General features: G+C 37.4%; 2 protein-coding genes and 2 long non-coding RNA genes across 8 annotated transcripts; 3 read left to right on the top strand and 1 right to left on the bottom strand.

The window, feature by feature from the left end:
* LOC123869347 (galectin-4-like) lies at window positions 1–26,539 on the bottom strand. Of its 5 annotated transcripts, XM_045912226.1 has the most exons (9): window positions 21,084–21,335; window positions 19,933–20,047; window positions 18,329–18,441; window positions 15,503–15,612; window positions 14,641–14,787; window positions 13,566–13,785; window positions 12,746–12,864; window positions 11,908–12,112; window positions 10,172–11,495 (listed from the first exon to the last, which is right to left on the bottom strand). In XM_045912226.1, exons 3-9 carry the CDS (start codon window positions 18,434–18,436, stop codon window positions 11,301–11,303), a joined length of 1,104 nt encoding a protein of 367 aa, XP_045768182.1. In that variant the 5' UTR covers window positions 18,437–18,441; window positions 19,933–20,047; window positions 21,084–21,335; the 3' UTR covers window positions 10,172–11,300. The 5 variants fall into 5 exon arrangements, with proteins under 5 accessions (XP_045768180.1, XP_045768179.1, XP_045768182.1 ...); XM_045912224.1 differs by lacking the exons at window positions 18,329–18,441; window positions 19,933–20,047 and adding an exon at window positions 1–343 and having other exon boundaries at window positions 11,301–11,495; XM_045912223.1 differs by lacking the exons at window positions 18,329–18,441; window positions 19,933–20,047 and adding an exon at window positions 6,635–6,977 and having other exon boundaries at window positions 11,301–11,495.
* LOC123869723 (trypsin CFT-1-like) lies at window positions 2,464–5,284 on the top strand. The gene is made up of 4 exons (XM_045912722.1): window positions 2,464–2,557; window positions 3,449–3,617; window positions 4,163–4,424; window positions 4,923–5,284. Exons 1-4 carry the CDS (start codon window positions 2,515–2,517, stop codon window positions 5,253–5,255), a joined length of 807 nt encoding a protein of 268 aa, XP_045768678.1. The 5' UTR covers window positions 2,464–2,514; the 3' UTR covers window positions 5,256–5,284.
* On the top strand, window positions 7,232–26,861 carry LOC123869359. The gene is made up of 3 exons (XR_006796872.1): window positions 7,232–7,243; window positions 16,428–16,429; window positions 26,805–26,861. It is a non-coding gene; the product is annotated as an uncharacterized LOC123869359 (long non-coding RNA).
* On the top strand, window positions 7,927–8,925 carry LOC123869358. The gene is made up of 2 exons (XR_006796871.1): window positions 7,927–8,104; window positions 8,749–8,925. It is a non-coding gene; the product is annotated as an uncharacterized LOC123869358 (long non-coding RNA).
* Window positions 26,862–26,899: the final 38 nt, after the last annotated feature.

Here is a 26,899-nt window from a genome sequence, read left to right as displayed (position 1 = left end):
ACTTATACTTTACATTATTTAGGTCAACTTTTATTAAAGCTTACAGTGGTAACAAGTAAATACGTTTGAGAAAAGCCGCAATTACACATGTAAGTGTTACTCACGTAATTAGCTTGCTTAATTAACTTACGACTTTACTACTGTAAACACTCATCGTCATTTATCTTAGATGCTGTCAATCAATTACGTAAGGTACACCTGTAAGTTTTACTCACGTAAGTAGCTTGCTTAATTGACTTACGACTTTACTAATGTGAACACTCATCGTCATTTATCTTAGCTTTGTTGTCAATTAATAACGTAAGGTACTAACGTGAGTAAAACTTACAAGTGTAATCGCGGCCTTAAAATAATATGTATTTAAGTAACAAAAAAAGATAAAGATCTAGAAGAATTAACATGGGAAACTGCTACAGTTTGTATCGGTTTTATCACACCTTACATAATATTATGCGAAATCCTAATAACTTATAACAAAATGTAGTGGCAAAGCCGCGAATTCTTCACAAAAGCTTATAATATCAATTATGTAGGTATATAGTAATTATCATTTCTATTTTTACTAAATATTTTCCAAAACTTGTTGAAAATTCCACTAAACAATCTAATAAAAGTATACGGGTTATTATAATGTAAACTAGAATGGGCACAGTTCGCTTTGATATTATTTATCTAATAAGTAGGTAATTTTACCTATGGAGATTTAAATAAAGATTCATTACTGTTATTACTTATTACACACATGTATATTACATACACTTTCACTTCGTATTCTTTTCATTGGAACAACTCATCACTTCCCATTGCTGACTCATTACTGAGCACAGATTTCTCAGAATGAGAAGAGTTAGAGCCTTACTCCACCTCACTGGCCATGTGCTGATTGGTAGTGGTTTATTGGTGGTGGGTGATTTAGTATATCACAAAAAAAGCAGATGATCAAGATCAGGAGATTTGTAAATTATAATACAACATAAATAAATGCATAAATTAAAAGAAGAGTCAGTAATCTCGTAAACACCTCAACAAAAATGCAAAGATTAGAATTAGATATTGTGTTATTACATCTATGTTTTTATTTCATTTTGTTAACTTATTATCAGCTATACATATAAATAAAATTAAAATGCTGTTTGTAAAGTCAGAAAAACAACTCTATTTTAAATGCATATGAAAATATAACGGTCTATTTATTCCGGTTTAGCTCCAAAACGTCTGGATCGATTTTGACGAAACTTTCACTGTCAGATGTTATAAGGTGAAACTTAGGTTACTTTTATTTTAGAAAACGAATTAGGATTTCAAGGAAAAACATTGAAACAAGAAATCCAAAATATGTACCTAATATTATGATAGTTATCCTGGAAAATCAAGGAGTTCCCCACAGGATTTCTAAAAACCTTGAAAAAATTAAAATATGGAACTTATAAATGTAGTAAAGTATATAGGTAATACTATAATATCAAAATATTTCCATCCCGCTTTCAATGGTAACCAAGGTAATGTCATTAAAGTGTATACCAAAGAATTGTGTTATTTTTGTAAACCTTTCCTTTTTACCTAACTGAAACCTAACCTGAAGATTTCCTATAAATCGCTACGTTATACTAATAGGTACCTAATTATCATAATAGCATATAAAGGTATGGTATAGGTAGATACATAATAATATAAGAGGCAGCAAACCAACCTTATGATTAGTTAAATAGCATCATTATGGTCAACCCATCGCCCTGGATCTGCGCCCACTACTGGGTACAGGTCCTTCACACTGGGTACTTCACACCTAGCCATGAGAAAATGGAAAACTGCGCGCCCGGGATCGAACCTCCAACCTTCCGAATAGGAGAAGAACGTCTTAACCACTCAGCTATAATGGTGTATCCGTGTTCAACATTATTTCACCTGAGTGAAACCATATCTACATAATTGGTGCCTCTACAACTGCAAATCCTATACAGATCCTTATGAAAAAACTTTTCTTTATTAAGCTCACTATAAAACGTGTCTCTTGTACCTGCAGTTTCAATAACCATAATATTCTGGTAATTCAAGGTGTACCACGTTACCAAACCCAGACATCCATTTTTACACGACTGCGCAACGCAAAGGAGTGTTATGTGTTCATCAGTCTATATTTATTTTAAATATGGATGTTTGAGAAAACTGGAAAACAGATTAAATTAAACAGATTAGGATAGGCGATATCTTTTAAATTAAATTTACAAATCACCGGAAAAACCTAAAATTTAATTCCCTGCCTGTAATCTGTAACACTAAATTCACGCGAAGTCACCCTAAAATTTAATACCTACCTATAGCATATCTAAGTAGGTAGGTACTTATAAATAATAATAATTAAATGATCTAATAAGATAATATGTACCATTCCGTAAAGTGATTACGAGATAAAAGCGTAATTGATAATAAACAAAATAAGGTATAAATAAAAGAATAGGAAATTTTAACACTACTTTAATCTTGAGGTAGCATTGTGTCCTGACTCCTGCAACAATGCGGTTACTTGTTGCTTTAGCACTTATTGGAGTCGCCTGTGGTAAGTACCCAAGTGTTTTATTTAGTTACAAGTTAGATAGACGCGCTCCGACTTCGCACGGGTGCTAGGCAAATAGGAAAGTCTTATTATTTAGGGTATAGCCTATTGTACAACACTTCGACTAGCCACCTGAAATTTAGGTAAACCCAAGAAGTGCTAGTTTTAATCGACGCTTTTACCAACAGGCTACTTATTCGAAGTAGGGTCGAAACTCGGGATTACAGTCAATATGTAGGTACACCATTTTATAGTACAGTGCCCAGCAAGATCGAACTTTAGAAAGAGATAACGGTTTCGTAGAGTGTTGTCTCTGTCGTTGAGACAGACAAAATGGTATGAGTGACACAGACAATGCTCTACGAAGCTGAAATCTCTCTGACACTTTGTAGTGAAAGTACAGCTTGAAGTGTAGGTACCTTAAAAACACTATTATAAAAATTGTTCATGTTTCATGTTCGTCTTAAGGTGCAAGTGACGAGTCTGCCCTCAATTTCAAATTTAATTTAGTTATTCGCAATTTGTAAACTAATTCGACAAAGTAGGTTTATGGTATTCTGATTCCGGCAATGGCAGTATCATCTTCACAGGTTTACATAAAAATCTTTACTTAAAAGTGTTCTGTTTAAGAAATTAGTCAAAATAAGGTTTACACAAATTAGTCGATACTATAGCTAATTTCTTAAACTGGACCCTTTCAAGTTAAGATTTTTATATAAACACGTGGAAATGATACTACCATTGGCGCAATTAGAATGCCATAAGCCTACTTTGTCGTATTAGTTTACAAATTGCGAAAACCAAATAAAATTTGAATTTCGCGGGCAGACCCGTCGCATAATAGGCACTACCCTTGGCAGTTTGTTCTAAGTAGGTATGGTTTAAATGTTTCAGCGCTACCACAGCGAAAAAACCGTGTCGTCGGTGGTACCCCGGTGCCCATCGAAAGATACCCGTTCATGGCCAACATGCAAGTCACTTGGCGGGAAGGAGTTTACGGAACTGTCTGCGGCGGCTCTCTCATTACCAGGACAGCCGTGCTGTCTGCTGCTCATTGTTATATGTAAGCATCAGCGCCAAATATTTGATGAGCTGGCGAATAAAAGCTGACTTGTCCACATTAACGTTTTTCAATTGCGTAATTTGGGCACATCTCTCTATCATGACCTCCGAGTAGGTAGGTATGTCGCCTCAGGGTACTATGATCTATCCTTTCCAAGCCGTGCCAAACTTCAAAATCGGTTTAAGGGCTAAGCAGTGAAAAATTAACTGGCGGCTAATCCATTATTAGAATTTATATGAATGATAATTGCCTTGCTATAAAAAATTCAAAATGACCGCCGTGAAAATTAAAAAGTGTTATTGCTTGAATGATACGGAACCCTTTGTGTGCGAATCTGACACGCACTTAACCGCTTTTTTACTAGGCACCAGCTTAGGTGGTACCTATTGATATATTTAGAAATCGTTTATATACAAACTATATATTAAAGCTACCATGATAGAAGTTGTAAGAAGTACCTACCTAATAATAATATATATATATATATATATATATATATATATATATATAATAGTATATTTACTAAGTTAATTTCTTTTCTACAGCATCGAGCTACCAGACATAAATCAGTGGCGTGCGCGTCTTGGATCCGAGTCAGAACAAGTCGGCGGAGTCCAGCATGCGGTCGCGCGGTTCATTATCCACCCTAATTATGTACACATCACGCTGACAAGCGACGTGGCAATCGTCAGACTGGCGACCCCGGCGATGCTTTCTAACAGGATTCAAGTGGCCCGTATTGCAGGACCGAACTACCCTCTTCCCGATAACCTACGCGTTTACGTTGTAGGATGGGGTGATAAACATGTATGTACCTACCTAGATTTCATGTTTAAATCTTTTAGTCGGTATTGGAGGACTGCAGAGAAACCACAATTATGATAACTAACTTATGAATTACAATTTATCAATTTAAGTATTCAAAATGGAATTCCGATTCCAGGTTTCAAGTTGGAAAAATTAGCGAGAAAAGGCGTAATTTGAGGAATTAAAATAAAGATAGGCAAATAAATAAAATAAAAACAGGATCAAACAACGAAATATCTGTGATGCCCGAATCATTTATGCAAAGCTAAAATATAGAATAAAAAATACCTATATACCAACTATAAATAATATTTTTGAGTGTACTATATATAGGCGTATAGCGAACTCGAATCTGCCTAATCGCAAATCTGGCGACTCCAGAATCTGGCCAATACCGCGAAAAGGGTTAAAGATCTATTTTAGTATCGCAAATAAACAATGTATCTAGGTACCTCAGGTGCTACTGGTAGGTAACTCAGTTGCTTGAATTTTTTGCAGCATGAAGCACACGAAGGATCGGAATTTCTACTGCATACGGACGTCCGTGTAATCAACCATGAGATCTGCACCGAGCGTTACGCGGAACTCAAGACTCAGCTAGGTATTGAGAACTATCCCGATGTAACGCCTGCAATGTTGTGCACCGGCCACCTCGACGTCGGCGGGCAGGACGCTTGCCAGGGCGACTCCGGAGGCCCCGTCGTTCACGGAGGCGATATTGTCGTCGGCATCACGTCTTGGGGCTACGAATGTGCTCATCCTCGCTACCCAGGAGTCAGTGCTCGTGTTCCATCTTACACTGAATGGATCGTTGAAAACGCGGTGGCTTAAAATAATGCAATAAATGTTTGTAACAAGAACATTAAATATTACTTAAAACCCTAAAAACGACTTTTACTGCTGCTTCGCCTTTATTTATAATATGGTTGGATAAGTATAGGCCCTACCACCCCAAATTTTGTTGGGCTATAATAGAGCGTACAGAATATTTCTATGATTTGTCGTTCACTGGCTGCTATGTCATGATAATTTAAATGTATCTAGAATTCTAGATATAATGTTTTGATATCAAATAATATATTGTGACCTTATTATGACAATATGAAGCCTTCGTCGTCTTGGTAACAGAAAAACATTTGACTTTTAAATATTTTATTAACATGTTGGACAGTTTTAATCAAATCACGATTTTACAATCACATATAATATGCATATAATCCATTATTTATTTATCTCAGACTTTACAAAGAAACTAAAAGTGGAGCTTATTTGAGCCGAAGTCACTTTTCTTATCAATAACTAGCCGATGCCCGCGACTTCGCCCGCGTGGATTTAGGTTTTTTGAAATCCCGGGGGAACTCTTTGATTATCCGGGATAAAAAGTAGCCTATGTGCTAATCCAGAATATTATCTATCTCCATTCCAAATTTCAGCCAAATCCGTCCAGTAGTTTTTGCGTGAAGGAGTAACAAACATACACACACACACACACACACACACACACACACACACACATACAAACTTTCGCCTTTATAATATTAGTGTGATGCTTACACGAAAGTCCTTAAATTAAGTAAATGGCTGTTATTACTTTATTAATAAAAAGGAAAGTATAGGTGACCCCAAACTACTTGAATGCACTGAAGAGTAAAGTGGTGATGAGTAGCGTCGGTTTAGCATCGGCGGATGTTTCGCCAACTCAGTGATCATCACTGAATGAAAGTCATCAAGCTCATTAGACATTTATTATTAACTAGCGACCCGCCCCAGCTTCGCACGGGTGCAATGTAGATACTACTGCGTGCGTTTGTTTTTTGGACTCCTTACCTCAAAAGGAAAAACGGAACCCTTATGTCTGTCTGTCCGTCCGTCCGTCGTGTCTGTCAAGAAAACCTATAGAGTACTTCCCGTTGACCTAGAATCATGACATTTTGCAGGTGGGTAGGTCTTATAGCACATGTAAAGGCATAAATCTGAAAATCATTGTACCGGTGCAAACTCGCCAGGAATTCAAGAAGTTTGTCGTTACCTATACCTAACAAAATCTCATAGATAAAACATTAAAAACTATATTCGATTTCCATAATTATTGAAATTAAATTATTTATTTCATGTTTCTTTTATTTTAATTTCAGCTTTCAAGTCAGCTTATTATTATTTACAAGTCAACTTGTACATGTCAACATAAAATAAAAAAACACACAGCACATACTTATACTTTACATTATTTAGGTCAACTTTTATTAAAGCTTACAGTGGTAACAAGTAAATACGTTTGAGAAAAGCCGCAATTACACATGTAAGTTTTACTCACGTAATTAGCTTGCTTAATTAACTTACGACTTTACTACTGTAAACACTCATCGTCATTTATCTTAGATGCTGTCAATCAATTACGTAAGGTACACCTGTAAGTTTTACTCACGTAAGTAGCTTGCTTAATTGACTTACGACTTTACTAATGTGAACACTCATCGTCATTTATCTTAGTTTTGCTGTCAATTAATAACGTAAGGTACTTACGTAAGTAAAACTTACAAGTGTAATCGCGGCCTTAAAATAGGTATTTAAGTAACAAAAAAAGATAAAGATCTAGAAGAATTAACATGGGAAACTGTAAAAGTTCATATCAATTTTATCACACCGCACATAATATTATGTTAAATCCCAGTAATAACTAATAACAAAATGAAGTGGCCAGGCCGCGAAATCTTCACAAAAGCTTATAATATCAATTATGTATATAGTAATTATCATTTCTATTTTTACTAAATATTTTCCAAAACTTGTTGAAAATTCCATTAAACAATCAAATAAAAGTATACAGGTTATTATAATGTAAACTAGAATGGGCACAGTTCGCTTTGATTTTATTTATCTAATAAGTAGGTAACCTATGGAGATTTAAATAAAGATTCATTACTGTTATTACTTATTACCCAAGTAACACAAAAGTGCTGCATATCAACTGAATCACTGTCCACGTTGGAAATTTTAGCTCCAAAACATGCTATATTAAAGCTGAATAATATCTGAATAATAGCATCCTCAGAAGATATAACTCTGATTTGGGCACAAATTAAACAGCAACTAGCTGATTAACTGCGTTATAATAGCATTTAATAAGCATTAATAAAGGTAACATTCGCCCCAAAAGCTGAACATTGGCTGATAAAGAGAGTGTGTGTTACCTATTGTGCAGCTCAAACAACAAATAAGCACCCTTTTTACGCTTTTATGCAGTTAAATTGAGCCATTGAGCGTCTTGTCGTGCAGGGCAAGGTGGAGGGTACCAGAGGGCGAGGAAGGTCGCCTACGCGATGGACCGACCAAATTAAGTCCGCTGTGGGCGGTGCCGTGCACGAATGTACCAGAATGTCGACCAGCAGGGAGAAGTGGCGAATGCTCGTGAGGCGTGTAACATCTGCCCCCCAAAACGTCACTTCATGATGACCACGACCACTCTGCCAAGAGTGTAACGACAAAGAAGAGAGAGATGCAGTTAAAAGAGCACGAGCGGCGAAATTGTGAATAAATATTACTCCATATATTCTATAACATAACACTATCTCGATAAAATTCTGCAGCAGTGTTATATTTGTGCACAAATATCATCACCATCATACAATGTGACATGTGTTGTGTACTTAACTGAAGTGCAAAAAGTTAATTCATTTTCGGTAAGTAAAACTTGATCTTATTTGTTACTAGTGCCTGTTTGATGGGGAAAGCAAGTTTATTGTCAAATATCATATACTTTTAGACCAAAATTTTCACGCGCCCTCGTAATATAACTGTTTCCTTGGAAATCTTATTATAAAATGGATTGTAATAATATAAAAATGCCAGCAATTTTTTTGAATTAGACGATAAGCTTTTTACGTATAACTAATTAAAAATCTTTTTCAAATCCAATAGATATTTTCATAGACAAAATAAGAGTAAATAGTAAATAAATAATAAATATTGTAATTTAGTACATAGAAAATGGTGGGCAAGCAATGTGAACCGTAATAATGCCAAATAAATGCTTTAAGGGCTATAATAAGGTGCTAGGGATATATTAATCAGCAAAAGGCTGATACGAGTAGTTCTTGTGTCTAATAAGTCAGCCATGGATTGATGTACAGCTGAATAGTTGGTAACATTACGCAAATACTTTATACCCAATGAACAGCTGTATAATCTGTCAAGAGTTAGCTATTAGGGGTCCGTGGTGAAAGTTTTTCATGAGCGAATAAGTCAGTACTTATTAATTTATTTATTTCTTTCTTTCGTTCTTTTATCTTTAGTTTATAATACTTATTATAACTTTATTTCTCAGGGTAATTCCCAAGGGGACTTATTCGACATTTGCACTTCAAGTGCAAATGTATTCTGCTCTCAGCAAGAGCAACAAGCAGCAGAGCAGCTGGCACAAGTGATCAGCTCGAAAACCATGAAGACTCTGATGGCTAATCAAGCTTTAATTTTAGATAAATAAATACCATTTTTAAGCAATTTTTCCATTTCAATTTTCCTTTTCAGTTTGCCTATTCTGAAATAAATGCCAGTGACAAAAGTCTGCAAAAAGGATTCTTAAAAACGTTGCAAAGTATAGGCCAAAACTCGTTTTTAGAACTCTTAAAGATTGGCCAATCGTATTTCACTAATTCTTATTATTTTTTCTACATTTTTTTACAACAACCCTATTATTTACTAGAGTTCCGTACCTCAAAAGGAAAAACGAACCCTTATAGGATCACTTTGTTGTCTGTCTGTCCATCTGTCGTGTCAGTCAAGAAACCCTATAGGGTGCTTTCTATTGACCTAGAACCATGAAATTTGGCAGGTACGAAGGTCTTATAGCACAAATAAAATGTGTTCTAAAACAAACAATTACTTACCTAGTAGATATTTTAAATTTACAAAGTAAGATAACTATACCAAGTGGGGTATCATATAAAAGGGGTTTATCTGTACATTCTGAAACAAATTTTTATTTATTTTTAAGCATAATAGTTTTTGATTTACTGTGCAAAATGTAGAAAAATATACCCGAGTATGGAACCCTTGGTGCGCGAGTCTGACTCGCACTTGGCCGGTTTTTATAACGCTGATAATATAAATGATATACAAGTACGGTGAGGCGCTGAAAAAGAACTTTTCAGGATCTTAAATAACTCTATGAGCTGATTAAATGCCTACGGGAGTACAATTATTCAGCCCAAGTAAGGACAAAGGGTTACAAGTGAATAGCTTTATACCTGCTTGCTGTAATTTAACACCATATACGTCCACCCAAAGGAATCATGTGGGCTAGATAAGTGCAGTTATGAGAGTGCGTATAACAGCTGATTAAAACTGTGAAAGTTCAACTATATGCAGCTTGAAGCGTTAATTGAATTCACGGAGTAACTGATAGCTTTATAATAATTCACATATGTTCAGTTAAAATGCAAACATTTGAAAGATACACTTGTGACCTTTTATTCAGAAAGTAGCTTAGTTTGAGTCCATAAAAATACTTTATTGTAGCTGACAGTACTGAAACTTGCTAAAAGCTGAATAACATGACCTGCGCACCTGATAGTAACGCTCGCAACATTACAGCGGTGTCTTCGTGGTACTTAGTAAAGTCAATGTACAGGAGAAAGCGTAATAGTAGGCTTTTACAGTAACGGTGGACTCTAATAAGTCTTCATAAATGCTTAAAGTACCGATGTGATATCTTTTAAAGCAGTTTCGTGTTACTTGGGTACACACATGTATATTACATACACTTGCACTTCGTATTCTTTGCATTGGAACAACTCATCACTTCCCATTGCTGGCCCATTACTGAGCACAGATTTCTCAGAATGAGAAGAGTTAGAGCTGTACTCCACCTCACTGGCCATGTGCTGATTGGTAGTGGTTGGAACGTTATTTAGTATATCACAATCAAGCAGATAATCAAGATCGTAGATTTGTAAATTATAATACAACATAAATAAATGCATAAATTAAAAGAAGAGTCATTAATCTCGTAAACACCTCAACAAAAATGCAAAGATTAGAATTAGATATTGTGTTATTACACCTATGTTTTTAATTCATTTTGTTAACTTATTATCAGCTATACATATAAATAAAATTAAAGTGCTGTTTGTAAAGTCAGAAAAACAACTCTATTTTAAATGCATATGAAAATATAACGGTCTATTTATTCCGGTTTAGCTCCAAAACGTCTGGATCGATTTTGACGAAACTTAGATGTTATAAGGTGAAACTTAGGTTACTTGTATTTTAGGAAAAGAATTAGGATTTCAGGGAAAAAAATTGAAACATGAAATCCAAAATATATAATATAGTAGTTATCCTGGAAAATCAAGGAGTTCACCACAGGATTTCTAAAAACCTTAAAAAAATTAAAATATGGAACTTATAAATGTAGTAAAGTACTATAATATCAAAATATTTCCATCCCGCTTTCAATGGTAACCAAGGTAATGTCAATAAATCAGTCTAATATACAACTTTAAAGCTTTTGCAATATTTCGAATACATTTCATTGCCTTATTAATTCCTTAATCCTATTTTATAACAAAAAAAAATGTTATTACTTATTAGTCAAACGCTAAGCCTTAGAACTATCATTCCTGCGCTGAATAGGTAGCGAGACAAATGTATTTTTAAAATCGCCACAAATATTATAAGTGGTAAGTGACAAATAAATTTTCGTAAGCTTGCACGTCGTTTGCACCAAAGTACTTATAATATTTCGAATACATTTATTTCTTATTATAACTTCTAAGTTTGCTATAATTGACAAAGCTCTACACAGACAAGTGTTTAGCAAATATTTTCCAAAAACAATGTAAACCTTTGTTGCAGATCTGTAGTGACGAAGTAAGCTTAAAAACTAGCCTTTATTTCTTCCTGAGGTGAGTCGGTGGCGGGACAGACGTATATTTGGTCCGGGTACAGGTCGCCGCGGATGCGCATCGCTCGCACGCCGTTCGCCGCCGCGCGGTACTCCAGCTCGCCGATGAGAACGTCGTCGGCGAATACGGACCATTCCGCTGGATTACGTACTATGCGGAATGTCGCCTAGCGAAAAATATTTATTCTTAGTCATAATCATGTTCAGTCGAGAAATATTCAAACTGTCTAAGTAAAACTAGTCTAGAAGCATGCAATCTCTACTCGCCGATGACGTTGGCTGGCTGGCTGACAACTATTAAAAAAACTTCTACACAGCTGCCAGTTGGAACAAACAAATCAAGTTTGGGACGAGTCGAAAATCCTGCAGCTCTCGTGGACCTCCGAGATACTATTATGACGAGATAATAATGTGTACTTTTTGTAAATATCTTTTGAATATAAATGTAACATAAATGTGAGTGGCGTTTTACTGGGGTACCTAACCACGCTGCCACACTAGGTTGATACAGTCAGTATGTTAACATTTACTGCCAGTGCAAACTTCCGCAACCACTTGCAGTTACTTGTGGTAGTGTACCTTAGTGCCGGGTACTAGGCGGGCGGTGCGCTGTCGCCGCTCGGGCCCCCACGCGCCGAGCCACGCGTTGAGCACCACGAGCTGACGCGCGAGCTGCGACTCCACGTGCGCGCGCACGTTCGCGTGCAGCAGGATGTTGGCTCGCGGCCATTCGCGACCGCAGTCCATCAAGTCGATCGTAAACGAGTGCAGGAGTGGACGAAGTCTGCCAACGATAAAAGTGGGTTTTTGAATACTCTTAGTACACCATTAGTAAACAATAATAAATTAATAATATACTAAAGCCGACATACGGAGACTTGTGACTTATTTGCTAATCACGCTAGTTAAGCAACGTTGATCCCGGTCAGAATGGGTGACCGACTTTGGGTGTCCGAATTCAGTCTTCCTACGTGCCTCGACTGATATTATTACAATGCTAAAATCTGATAGTAAGCGTCAAACTTGAACTTCGTCGACAAAATCTCGTTATTTATATTCAAAAAGAAAACTCCTACTGTTATATAAAGAAAAAGGGTTAACCCCTGCAATAGATTTAGAAAGAAAAAGACTAAGACCGACTACAATAAATGTGGTTAAATGTGGTTTAGTTTTTTGTTTTTGTTGAAAGTTTCTTGCGGTTTTTTCTCGGCAGAAAGAGCATTCCGAACCCATGAAAGATGCACTTAACGAATTAAAAGCATTTGCAATAGTTTATTTTAAAACTTTCTATGTTTTAATTTGACGAGAAAATGACAAAAACAGATAAAGTAGATTTAGCTAAACGAGGTTCGTGCAAGCAACCCGAAAAGCGAAAATTTTTGAGCAATCAAAAATAGATGGACAAAAAAGAGATTACCTTCCAATGATAACTAGTTGGTGTCCTTCTTGAATGCCATTAGTCAGCGTAGCAATGATATTGGGTCGCCAAGTTGGTTCATCTTTCGCTGGTTCCGACAAACTACTTCTAATTGGAACCTGGAATATATACCGATCGATAAATAAACAATCAATAGCAAACAACTGAACGACAAAGCATAGATGGCGCATTTCTAACAATTATGGTCATTCGAAAATAGAGGTCACAAACTAACATCTGTTAAAATCGTAACAGGCACATGATTGGTTCGTACTGTGTAGCGACACTGGTCGCTGATGTGATTGGCTGACTCATAGTGACAGTTACGGAGCTTCAAATGAATTGAAGTTCTCACAGAATTTTTAAAATACCTATATCCACAGGAACGAAAGCGGCAGACATCATTCAGCGTAAATACAAGTGTAAATTAAAAATTTATAACACCCCCGACAAGTGAAGGTTACAGTAACTAGAAAAGAGCTGATAACTTTCAAACGGCTGAACCGATTTTCATGGATTATAGCTAAGAACACTCTCGATCAAGCCACCTTTCAAACAAAAGAAAACTAAATTAAAATCGGTTCATTAGTTAAGGAGCTACGATGCCACAGACAGATACACATGTCAAACTTATAACACCCCTCTTTTTGGGTCGGGGGTTAAAAAAATACTAGCGAACCAACCGCTTAGGCTTCGCACGGGTAGCTAATTAAAAATTTCGTAAGGACCTCTAATTTTTTGAAAAAAGAATTTTCAAAATGTGTCAGTTTCAGAGATTACTTATAGTATATAGTAAAGATAGGTACACGAGCATACAAACATCAATAGGTGCCGGCGCCAGCGTTGGGTAGACGTCAGTCTTTTGTATTTTCAGAGCTGCATCTCTGACGCCGGTGACTTGCACCCAGTTCGCATTCAGAGCGCTCGGGTTCCGATGTGCGTAACTGCAGTAATGCTCCCCGTCCACTGCCCATAGCGTTTCCTTCTCGTCAACTAAGATCTCTATTGAGAATGGTCGATTGATCTTGAAGGGGAACAACCTGATAGTAAAATAAATACATATTACTCTTGGATTTACTGGATGAACACTGAACATTCACAACACTGTCATAACATTCTGGTTGTGTGACATACCTACTACCGATGGCACATACCAATGTACTGAAAGTGATTGCAATAAAGTCATCATCATTATCACCACGATCAACCATCGCCGGTCCACTACTGAACACAGATCTCCCGAAATGAGAAGGGTTTAGTATAGACCATAATCGCTCGCGGCCAAGTGTGGATAGGCAGACTTCACACACCTTTGAGAACATTATGGAAAATTCTCAGGTATGCAGGTTTCTTCACCATGTTTTCTTCACTGTTACAGCAGGTGATATTTAATTGCTTAATCGCACATAGCTCTGAAAAGTTAGAGGTGCGTGCGCGACAAATAAGAGGCGGACGTCTTGACCGACTAGATGTGAATTTTGCTTTTACCAATTTTCCGCGTTGTCGGTTTCAAGAAAACTAACAATTTTATTGATTACTAGAGGATACCCGCGGCTTTGCCCGCGTGGATTTCGGTTTTTTTAAATGCCGTAGGAACTCTTTGATTTTCCGGGATAAAAAGTAGCCTATGTCTTTCCCCGGGATGTATCCCAAGTCTGTATCAAATTTCACTAAAATCGGTTCAGCGGTTGGGCTGTGAAAACGTAGCAGACAGACAGACACACTTTCACATTTATAATATTAGTATAGTATGGATGGGGTGGGATTAAGTGAGGAGGAATACTGCGCAAAGTATAACATTTTGGACATTGGCTTATGTTTTCGAATTTCAAATATTCCGCTGAGATTAATCGCGTACGGCGGCAACAATAGCTCGAGGAAATCCCTTTAAGTACCTATAAGCCGTCGTTTCTTCAGATCCCCATTTGTCATGTCGCCTGGTATTCCGTACTACGTAGCATTGCGGCAGACGAACGTTGAAGTGGACGGCGATGTCTCCGCGACTTGTCTCCAGATCTCCACAGCCTATATTCACAGCAAACCTGGAACCCAAAAATGTCATAGTTAATAAACAGCTAATAAGCTAAACAGCAGGATTATCAGGCTTCAATAATTTTCCTAAGCCGTGACATTGAGCTGTGAACCGTGAATGAAAGTTTTGTTTAGAAAATCCATAAATGGACTCCTGTAGCAAACAATAGACAACAGTTTCAGGAAAGTACTTTAGATGACAAGACGGCAGGTTTGCTAACCTTTAATAGTAGAAAGACACATGAGTAAGAGGTATATAGAATTGCAAAGGTGTGATTGCATTTTCTATCTTAGCTGTCAACTTTTGGTTCAACCTGCTTTCGGCAAACTACCTATCCTATAATATTAAGGGACAATTGGAATGTACTAATAATTAATTAGGTATATTTTTTTCGGTTTAGTTTTCTGTTTGTTATTGGATATTTTAAAACTCGTTGATTAAAGATCTATAGTCTCGAATAAATATGAGGAAAACAGAAAGCTATGCAATAACTAGGTATATATTTTCCATTTATGTAAATTAAAAAAAAAGTAATTATAATATTAATTACTGATTGTTAGTAACTGTGTAACAAAGACTTAGGTATTTAACTTATCACTCTGTTTTCCCACAGTTATTTCAATTTACGCGCGTGTAATATATTATATATATGAGATTTATGTCATCAGATATGAAAAATAAATTTAATAGAAATAAATGCGTATAAAAGCTAGTGTATAACATACCATGGTAAATCGTCACTAGGCGTTCCAGTACATACAATATGAGATCCTATGGATAATGGTTCAGTCAGGTTTTGTGTGAATTTGATGTCACGTGCCTCTGCTAACTGGGTCTGTAAAAAAGATAAAAAAATTACCAACCACGAGAACGAAGACTGTATAACGTTGTGGACTAAACATGCAGGCTAGTGCTTCATTTCGAGGATGTTACGTCGCTAATCTTTCGTAGAGACAGACAGACCGCTACTTTTTATTACGTAGAATACCCATAACATTTACCTACATTATAAAGGCGAAAGTGCGTTTTTTTGTCTTTTTTTTCGGGAAAATTAAAGATATTTTGAAAGCTAAATCCACGCGGACGAAGTCGCAGGAATATCGGACGTGAAAGCACAGTACCCATACGCAGACATAACTCATCCACCCTCCAGAGAGCCCTTTATATCCTACGGCAGTTTAAGGTAGGTACTGTATGAAGTAACCCACAATGCAGCACGCGACGACGCGCGCCGCTACAGGATTACGGGTAGGTACTACGTGCCCTTTGCAGTGTAAACGCTCTAATAGAACTTGTAACAAGTATTCAAAAGGCAATTCCAAGGTAAAAGACTGAATACTACTACTTCTAGGAAAGCGCACTCCAACCTAGACCTCCATTGCTTTCGATAAGAGATGATTGTCGTGAAGTGCAAGGTTATCTTTTAATAAAAAAATAAAAAAACTTTTAGAGCTTTTATTGGACATGGTATCCGATCGCGCGTCGTTTGTTAGGCTATGTTGTGTGTTTGTGCCTGTAACAATTTCCCTTAAAAATTATTGGCCTGATTTTGATGCGGTCGTTTACATTACATAGCTATGATCTTAGAACAGGTTCTTGGACATGATTTACAGTTAGAGTATTAGTTTATAAGCCACTGGGGGTAATAAGTCGTGGTAATATTTAATATCCATTAAGTACCTACTAACGAAATTGTTATTGACTCAGGTTCTAAAAATGCGAATTGTATTTATTAACTGATAAGTTATAATAGGTGTAAAAGTGTACTGATAAAAACTGGAGTCAAGTACCTAGGTAAGTATTCTGTGCACGCAAGGCAAAGCCAAAGCCGGCAAACATTGAATCATAAGCATGAGGTCATCAAGCCATTTGGTAGGTACCTACGCTTAATTGGTGCCAAGCCCAGGGTTAAGTAGGTACGAAACTACGAACATTTGGACAGTGTAAAACTTTCGAATAAGTGATTAGGTATTTATCTATGTTCCATCCTCCCCATTAGGCGGAAAGATCACATCAAAAGAGTCGCAGGGAGCCGCTGGATTCACGCGGCGTAAGACCGAGACGGGTGGAAGCCCCTACAAGAGACGTGGTGTGGACGTGTATCGGTCGATAATGATGATGATCTACCTTTTTCTGACGAATACATTCACCACGGATGTGCACGGACGTGGCACAGACATTTGTCTCCTCAACTCGCACTACGCACACTAATAGTTCTAAAAGTACATTATAGCTATCCTAATGCTCACAATGTGTCTTGCGGAAAAGTATAGAATATAACAGAATAATATTTTCACAGCTTGAAATTCTAAATAACTAACTATTCTGAGTAGTTTTTGGTTCTACAGCTATTTCTCAACTTTGGCGAATATACACCAACCATTTTCAAAATTAATAAATGCTTTCCATGGATGGCACAACATCGCATTGGTGAATTAAGGGTTGCGTGTTTCACTACGATCGATAAAGAATCGAATGGTGCGTAGTGTTTGCTAGCTTAGTAAATTTATGTACATATTAAAACATTTTATAATCGTATTACATGATCAGCGATAAATCTGTGTTATATATTTCGAAAATACTTATCTATCAGACAATATTTTATAAATACCTAGTATCTATGAAATAAAATACTAAATGTATTTCAATTAAAATGTGTTTCAATTTTCAAAATCAGATAACTAACTATACCAAATGGGCTATCATATCAAAGGGTTATATCTGTACGTTCTAAAACAGATTTTTATTTATTTTTATACATAGTAGTTCTTGATTTATCGTGCAAAATGTCGGGAAAATACCCGAGTACGGAACCCTCGGTGCGTGAGTCTTACTCGCACTTGGCCGGTTTTTTACTCCGTGTACTCTGCTCCCGCTGATACCTGTTTAGTGCACACCTGTCGTCACCACATTAGAGGCTTAATTTGGCGTCACTCTATTACCACAAAATAGAGTTATACTAAACTTCTCTATTTAGTCATTATTGCTACATATTTTCTTTTATTAATATCATAAATAACAAGCACTTTGACCTTTTGTTTGTTTTTTATTGGTGAGCACAACTTAACTCACGTCTCATTAGCCGAGTGACCCAGTTTTATTCCCCTACCCGCAATTTACTACCTCGCGTTTTTGCTACATAATCAGATGGTACCTACTTGATTCAAAAATGAAAATTCTGTTAGTGCGTTCGCTCACAAAAAATATTCTCATCCTAAAATAACAGTCTCCGCTTTATCTTAGTTCTATAATATGATCTAATAAACCACATTTGCTTGCAACATGTGCTGTGTAACCTTGGCATTTAAATTATGTAAAAAAACCCAACTCCATAAGAAAAATATTTATAATGCAAAGAACAAGAAACCAAGAGTAGCTGACAAATATTAAAGCAGTTCCCAGCGCAACATTTAACGAAAATATTGATTGAGTAGGTATATTACAATTTATGTATATGTGTCAACATAGATAAGGTGCTCAATTAGAATAAATTTGCAAGTTTGTGTTAAGAACAGTGTTAAACAATAACATACATGTTTTTTTTATATTACCGATGTAACTGGTATTGCCTCTTCATTGGCATTGGTCTCTGAGGGTCGAGCGCGGCAAAAAAGTCGACGACAAAAAGCACTACAGCCGCATTTACTTCCGCAAACCATAATCCCTGTAATTGATAACTCACGCTAAATTACGCTCACCAGACCCTTCTACACTACCCGACACACATCTGTATTGCATTCCCACTAAAATATCTCGCTCGATTACTAATTCTAGGAGCACTATAAGCGTCCCAGCTAATGCTACGTCCGAAGCCACGGCGCACTCGATTTGTATTGTACGTTGATTCATCAGTTGACTGCTAAACACGCGCAAGGCCGCTACGAGAATTGTTAATACAATATGACTACTGAAATTCATACTAATTCATCCATTTTCCAGCTTTGGGGTACTTCACAAGTAAGGAAAATGAATGTGGTTGATAATGAGGCTAATTCTGTTGTACACAATCTTTAAACTTAAATGACAGATCTAAATCTATAGCTATCTTTTTCATAATGCTCTCTGTGGACAAGGACAGCACTAGATTTAGACCTGTCAATAAAGTTTAGAGGTTGTGTACCTACAACAGAATTAGCCGCGGTTCTGTAGGCACTATCTTCACATCCACAGCAAAGTTGCATATCTGCCAAATATGAATTTTACAGTTTATTTTCAACTAGCCGATGCCCGCGACTTCGCCCGCGTGGATTTAGGTTTTTTGAAATCCCGTGGGAACTCTTTGATTTTCCGAGATAAAAAGTAGCCTATGTGCTAATCCAGGATATTATCTATCTCTATTCCAAATTTCAGCCAAATCCGTCCAGTAGTTTTTGCGTGAAGGAGTAACAAACATACACACACACACACACATACACACACACACACACACATACAAACTTTCGCCTTTATAATATTAGTGTGATAAATTCATACATGGAATTAAAGCATTATCATATCTACGCTTTACTTATTTATAAGCAATATAATATTGAAATATCAAAATAGTAATAATATGTGTTTCACTACTTTACCTCTAAAGAGATGAAAGCTGAAAACCAATGTATAGCAAGATGCACAAATACGCATTTCAGCAGTAGGTACATACTTGCTTTTTTTTTCAATTCTACATCAAGAAATGCAAACATGCTAATAAAAAACAGAGTAAAACTTAGTAAGAATGAATTTATTAAGTATTAATTAATTAATAAAGGTATGCATTGCGCAGTCTGTGTAAAACCAAGTTAAGTATAGTCATCCGAATGTCCTATCTACACTTTGTAACTTTTCCAGGGCAGTGATACACACATATCCCAAATGTGCACATTTACATGTATGATATGTCATAGACTATTAAGATACAGATCTGTGAGTTTCCCAGTATATATAACTACACTTGGTTCAGAAATATCTTGAAAAAACTGATTTTGTTAAAATAGCAGATTCACAATTTTGCATTGAATGTGACACTAATACATTCATGCATCATCATCATAATCAACCCACCACCTATTGACGGCCCACTACTGAGTACAGGTCTCCTCTCAGAATGAGAATAGCTTAGGGCCAGGCAATAGCCCACCACGCCAGCCAAGTGCCGATTACAGACTTCACGCACCTTTGAATATCTTTCAGTCATGCAGGTTTTTTCACAAGACAGTTATAGCCCAGCGATTAAGACATAGGGGGGGGGGGGGGGGGCGTTCCATTTAAGCAATTAAATACTTGCGTAACTGAGAAAGGGAGGAAGAATCGTAAGAGAAAATGCTAAATACATTCACAATCTACAATTGTATATTTTATGGATTTAGAAGGCCTACCCTACCACTGATTATTATGTTCTAGCCATTGCTTACAGCCCAATGTCCTTCTTTGAGTACTCCTTACTCAACAGATACAAAGTTATTGTAATATTGGTAATAGAAACTTTCGTAGTATTACGCAACAGGGCAAGCAGAGTTGATTTTGGAAAATTCAGGCAATTGTCTTTACTAAACATTTCTTATATTTAAGGACTACTCAGGTTTTATTACTTCACCTTTTGCACCAATTTTTGCTTTCCTAAGTTTTCATATGCAGGGTGGCCAATAAAATGATCTTATTATGGAGTTAGCTGTTAAGTGTCAAATGACGCCTTAATACCTAGGAATTAAATAATAACAGGAAGAATTTTCATAACATTGACGTTGGAAATTTCCAACAATTTTTTTGTCTTTCTGGCTGTAGTAGACAATAATTTGTTACTGTTGCTTTCAAATACCTATAATATGTATTTCTTACACAAACATGCTACTTTATTTAGTGATGTGCTACTCTAATTCAATAAAAGTTTAATGCCTGTTTAACCACCCCTAAAGTTTATGTAATAACTAATATGCATTTTTTCTTAATAAGTCCCCTTTTTTTGTGAGGAGAATCCGTCATGGATACCACCAGCTACGGGGAGCCAAATGGTTATGTTGGACTCCTAGTTTAAAACCTCACGAATTTCAATCCCACCGCTGATGACGGAGCACAAGGGACGGGCACTACTTAGCCAGCACTTAATAAGACCCTATGTCAACATTCATTTTTTACACCACGATGATGCCCGCAATTTCTTCTTCATGGATTTGGATTTCTTTAAACCCCGTGGGAACTCTTTGATTTTCTGATAAAAAACAACAAATTGTAAATTTTAAATTAAAAGTACGGTGCACCGTGTACAATCCAGCCGTGACGTGCGATAAATTCAACGACATATTTTGATAAATTGAAACAGGTACTGACCTCGAAATCTAAAGCATCTTCAGCAAAATCAAACTCGATAAATTCCCTTGGTATTTCACCTTCTTCTACACCAGCCATATTTATACAATTCACACATTTTAAAACTTCAACAGGCATAATATTGGAAATGAACGTCATGCAGGTATATCATATTCCAGGCATAAAAGATGCTAAAGCTGAATAATAATTATGATATTATGATAAACACAAACTCAGACAACAAATTAACAAACCACCACCAAACCGAGCAAACCACTGTAGAGGCACTAGTAAATAGGCATTTTCGAGCTACGCCGTGTGAGCCGTAGCAAGTTTGGTTAGTTGCATCTAGCCCGTTGTATCATGTTGACGTTTACAAATTGTAACTTAAAATTGTGAATTATAATACCTATATATATTTTTTAGTGTTCATTTCTTTTGTTTTTCTTTCTACCCTGGTAGAGAACACGGCGCTATATATACATCAAATATCTGTACAAATATACCTGTACATTGGTGACTCAGACTTTGAACTACCAGGGTAGCGCGTGTTAATTTTATTAAAATAGTAACGTAACGTAAGCTAGGGCAACTCAAGTTAACACGTGCAAGGAAGTGAAAAACTAAAAAACTGTAAAAATGGCGCAACCTACGACAGTAGTGATGGATGAAGACACGCATCTAGCGTCGATATCTATCACGTCGAAGATCCCGGAGTTTTGGACCGACCAACCTAGGGTCTGGTTTATCCAGCTGGAAGCAATACTGGCACCACAAAAACAAGGAGACGCATCCAGGTATAATATAGTGGTATCCAAGCTGGGTAAGGATGTCATACAACAAGTGACGGACATCCTCATCAATCCTCCGGAAGAGCGTAAGTACGAGGTACTTAAAGAAAGGTTGCTGAACATATATGAAGAGTCGGAGAACCGCCAGATACAGAAGCTCATCGGGGAGATGGAACTGGGTGATCAGAAACCCAGCCACCTCCTCCGAAAGATGCAGGATCTGGCCAGGGGTAAAATTAATAATGAGACCCTAAGCGTTTTATGGCAGAACCTGCTACCAGCAGCAGCACGAGGCGTTCTGGCTGCGACAGAAGCCAAAGATCTAGATAGACTAGCCGTGATTGCTGACAAAGTAATGGAAACTATGAAGTCCCAACCGATAGCAGAAGTGGCAGTTAAGGAGGCGGTACCCGGAAATTCTTCGATGGCAGCTGAAATAGCCAGGATCCATGCGAGGTTGGACCAGCTGGACAGGTCCAGACACAGTTGGCGAGGTAGGCGAGGTCGCGGAGGTTTCCGTGGTCGTTCGCGTTCCCGAGGACGAGAGGAAAACAGATCCAGACGTACCCCGGATAGCCCGGACTGGCTCTGCGTGCATCATTTTAGATACAGGCAGAGAGCTAATCGCTGTGAACAGCCGTGCACCTGGAATAAGCAGCAGGAAAACTAGTGGAGATGCAGGTGGAACCGGTGGGTACCTGCGTCGAATTTGGGAACCACCGTTTATGTGTTACGGATAAGGACAATGGCATACGTTATTTAATAGACACAGGTGCGAACATTTCAGTGTTGCCTAAAAGTTATAAATCAGTGTGTGACAGTGCAATGAATAATAAATACAAACTTTATGCCGCGAATGGTAGTGAAATACAGACTTTCGGAACAAAGACTCTAGTGTTAAATTTAAGATTGCGTCGTGCGTTTAAGTGGACTTTTGTAATAGCCGACGTTAAACAACCCATTTTAGGAGCGGATTTTTTAGCTAAGTATAATTTGTTAGTAGACTTAAGAAACAGACGATTGTTAGATCAAGAGACTAACATGTATGTAATTTCCACTATAGTAAACTCGGAGCATTCATCTATTTTTACTATAGCCGAGTCGCATCCATGTTATTCTCTTCTAAGTAGGTTTCCGGAATTGACAATGCCAGCGACGTTCAAAGAACCACCACGTCACAGCGTAAGACACCACATCGAGACTTCAGGTCCTCCGGTGCATGCGCGCCCAAGGCCGTTGCCCCCGGACCGATTTAAAAAGGTAAGAGAAGAATTTCGCCTTATGCAGGAAATGGGTATTTGCCGCCCGTCAAAGAGTGCGTGGGCGAGTCCTCTACACGTTGTACCTAAAAAAGATGGTAATATAAGGCCGTGTGGAGACTATAGAGCGCTGAATGCAATTACGAAGCCTGATAGATACCCAATTCCTCACATAAAGGATTTTACGTTTATTTTAGCCGATAAGAAAGTATTTAGCAGGATTGATATTAACCGAGCGTATCATTTTATTCCGATAGCAGAGGATGACGTGGAGAAAACAGCTATCATTACACCTTTTGGTTTGTTTGAATGGCCATGTATGTCTTTCGGTTTAAGAAACGCAGCACAAACATTTCAACGTTTCATGAATAATTATGTTTTACAGGATTTAGAGGCAAATTTTCAACAAAATAACCCGGATTGCGCAAATTATAAAGCAGAATTTGTTTTTTCATATTTAGATGATTTAATAATAGCTAGCGAAAATAGTTCGCTCCACGAAAAACATTTAGAGGCCGTTTTTGAAAGACTACAACAAGTTGGGTTAACTATTAATTTAGCAAAGTGTGCGTTTTCACAAGATAAAGTTGAGTTTTTGGGTCATGAGGTCTCAGCCAGTGGCTTAAGACCGTTGCCAAGCAAGGTCCAAGCCATTGTAGACTTTCCCAGACCGAAAACGGTAGAGGAACTTCGTAGATTTCTAGGCATGGTAAATTTCTATAGAAGTCATTTGCGTCAGGCAGCCGAATATCAAGCTGAATTAAATAAGTATCTTCACGGAGCAAAGAAACGTGACAAAAGTAGTATAGTGTGGACAGAAAGTGCTGTTCAAGCTTTCGAACAATGCAAGTTGAATTTACAGAACGCTGCTTTGTTAGCGTATCCGATTTCAGGTCAAGTGCTTGCTATAATGGCAGACGCGTCAAATACTTGCGTTGGAGGCACATTACAACAAAGAGTAAATAACGAGTGGGTTCCGTTAGGTTATTTTTCGAAAAAATTGACTGACACGCAACAAAAGTACAGTACCTACGACAGGGAGTTACTTTCGCTTTATTTGTCAGTGCAATATTTTAGGAACATGTTCGAAGGTAGAGATCTCGTTTTGTATACAGATCATAAGCCGTTAACATTTGCGTTTAAAAAGCTAAGTAGTAGTAAAGAAACGCCGCGAAGGACCCGTCAGTTATTATTTATTAGTGAGTTCACGACGGATATACGCTATACAAAAGGCGAAGAGAATGCGCCCGCGGACGCGTTATCGCGCGTTGAAACAATTTCGTGCCCGTCTGTACTTGACTTCACAGAAGTGGCTATTGCGCAAGCGAACGACACAGAGCTCACAGAATTGTTAGGAACAAAAAACGGTAATACGAGACTAATAAAAATTGACTTGCCGAGTGTAAATAAGCCGATTGTTTGTAACTTGCGAGGCGATAAGGCTAGACCTTACTTACCAAAACAGTTTAGGCGTATCGCATACGAAGCAATACATAACATCAGCCATCCTGGCATTAGAACAACAAGGAAAATGGTAACTAATAATTATTTTTGGCCTGGGATGAATAAAGATATAGGTATTTGGGCTAGGTCGTGCATAGAGTGTCAAAAAGCAAAGGTTCACAGACACACTATGTCACCTTTAGGGCAATTTGCAAAAGTAGATAGAATGTGTCATTTACACATTGACATTACAGGCCCATTCACTATTTCAGAAGAAGGCTACAGGTATTGTCTTACAATGATCGATAGGGAAACGGGTTGGCCGGAAGCATTTCCAATTAAAGATATTTGTGCGAAGACAGTAGCCAAACTCGTGTATGAAGGATGGATTACTAGACATGGGTGTTTTATTAATTTGAGCTCAGATCAAGGAAAGCAATTTGAAAGCAGTCTCTTTAGACAGTTAATGAAATATTTAGGGGTTCATAAGTTTAGGACGACACCGTACCATCCACAAAGTAATGGCATGATCGAACGATGGCATCGTAGTTTTAAGGCCGCCTTAATGGCGAGATTAAAGGACAATAGATCGTGGGTTGAAGAAATGCACACCATTATGATGGGACTACGTGCAGCACCACGCAGTGACACAGGGGTAAGTGCCGCGGAATTAACCTTTGGGCGAACTCTGAGGCTCCCTGGAGAATTTTTCGAACCATCGGATAGTAAGATAACGGACGGTGAGGAGTACCTAAAGCAGTTGAAACAGGTAATTAGTAATTTAAGACCGAAACCCGAGACACAGAGAGACTCTCGAACTATTTTTGTGCACCCTGCTTTAAAAGACTGTAAAAAAGTTTTTGTTAGAAACGATGTAATGCGTAAGTGTCTACAACCACCGTATGACGGTCCCTATGACGTCATAAAGCGGTTGGAAAAAGCATACTTAGTACAGTTACCCAATAGACAGGCCCTTATTTCTATTGACAGGTTGAAACCGGCTTTTGTCCTGGATATCGAAAATCCACGACAAACGCCGGGTGAAACGTCATGTAAGAAAAAATGTAGATTTAGTGACGATGACGTTTTGCCGACTCATACAATCCGTACTACTCGGAGTGGGAGAGTCAGCAAAACGCCCGTTAGGTATCAATAGAATAATTCGAGTAGTAACTAGCAATTAAGCAAATGAGTATTATGAAATAAGTATTGTAAAATGGCCCGATCCGCATATATTATTTTTTATTAGAAGACATAACTAAACCTTATTATTGAGAGTGTTAGAGTGGTTGACGATTGTTATAGTTTATTGGATAGTGTGTAAATGTAAAATGTAATGTAACCAACATTCGAAGCGTTGAGTGCAACGTAGGCTGGATGGCGCGGGCATAGCAACAATTGTAAGTGGACTTGCCACAGCGACCCCGTCGCCACCCGCTCAAGTTCTAGTGACCTCATCTCAAGTATGATGTGTTAAGAGATGTACCATGCATCGAATCAAAGGAACACTTTAACTGGGTGACGTGTTTAAATTATGATTTGTTGGGTAAGCGGATCGGAAACATTGTTAGGGTTGTCGAAAAATAAAGAACGAATATTGTGAAATAAAATTAAGGTTGCGGAAATTTGTATTTGTTTAATTTTTATTAAGATAAAAATTTGGGGTGGTGTGATGTAGAGGCACTAGTAAATAGGCATTTTCGAGCTACGCCGTGTGAGCCGTAGCAAGTTTGGTTAGTTGCATCTAGCCCGTTGTATCATGTTGACGTTTACAAATTGTAACTTAAAATTGTGAATTATAATACCTATATATATTTTTTAGTGTTCATTTCTTTTGTTTTTCTTTCTACCCTGGTAGAGAACACGGCGCTATATATACATCAAATATCTGTACAAATATACCTGTACAACCACCAAACCAAAAACTTGCATATAACCAAAGAGCAGAGTATGTAATCACTAGGTACGTTATAAGAGGCAGCACTTCCGTACAAAAACGAAAATTATGAAAATGTATGAAATTTGTGGAGTGTTTCAATACCAACATTATATCAGTCACACTGACAGCGAGACAGTACTGCCAACATAACCAAACAAACAGCTCTGCTAGAGTTAACAGCTGGCCTTCCCTAATCAGGAAGTGATTGCGATCGTGACATTGTAGCTGGTAACGTAGTGATTTATTTTATAGGTAGGTACTATCTCTATGTAGTGATTACGTATATCTCTATGTTACATACTCTTTTTAGGAAGAATGACAGTTACAATGTCGCGATTGCAATCACCTTTGATTGGTTGATGCTCGCTCCTATAACTCGCTCAAGGCTCGCTCACTAAATTGGCT

The sequence above is a fragment of the Maniola jurtina genome, chromosome 11 (genome assembly GCF_905333055.1).
Source record: "Maniola jurtina chromosome 11, ilManJurt1.1, whole genome shotgun sequence".
In the NCBI taxonomy this organism is placed as follows: domain Eukaryota; kingdom Metazoa; phylum Arthropoda; class Insecta; order Lepidoptera; family Nymphalidae; genus Maniola; species Maniola jurtina.
Note: the sequence above shows the minus strand (reverse complement) of the source record. Positions and strands in the feature narration are given on the sequence as shown.

Coding starts and splice junctions, on each gene's coding strand:
- LOC123869723 (XM_045912722.1), top strand. CDS start 2,515: ATGCGGTTACTTGTTGCTTTAGCACTTATTGGAGTCGCCTGTG. Junction 3,618..4,162: donor TCTGCTGCTCATTGTTATAT/GTAAGCATCAGC, acceptor TCTTTTCTACAG/CATCGAGCTACCAGACATAA. Junction 4,425..4,922: donor TAGGATGGGGTGATAAACAT/GTATGTACCTAC, acceptor AATTTTTTGCAG/CATGAAGCACACGAAGGATC.
- LOC123869347 (XM_045912224.1), bottom strand. CDS start 21,221: ATGACGTTCATTTCCAATATTATGCCTGTTGAAGTTTTAAAATGTGTG. Junction 15,613..21,083: donor AAGATGCTTTAGATTTCGAG/GTCAGTACCTGT, acceptor TCTTTTTTACAG/ACCCAGTTAGCAGAGGCACG. Junction 12,865..13,565: donor TGGCGCCGGCACCTATTGAT/GTTTGTATGCTC, acceptor TATATATTCCAG/GTTCCAATTAGAAGTAGTTT.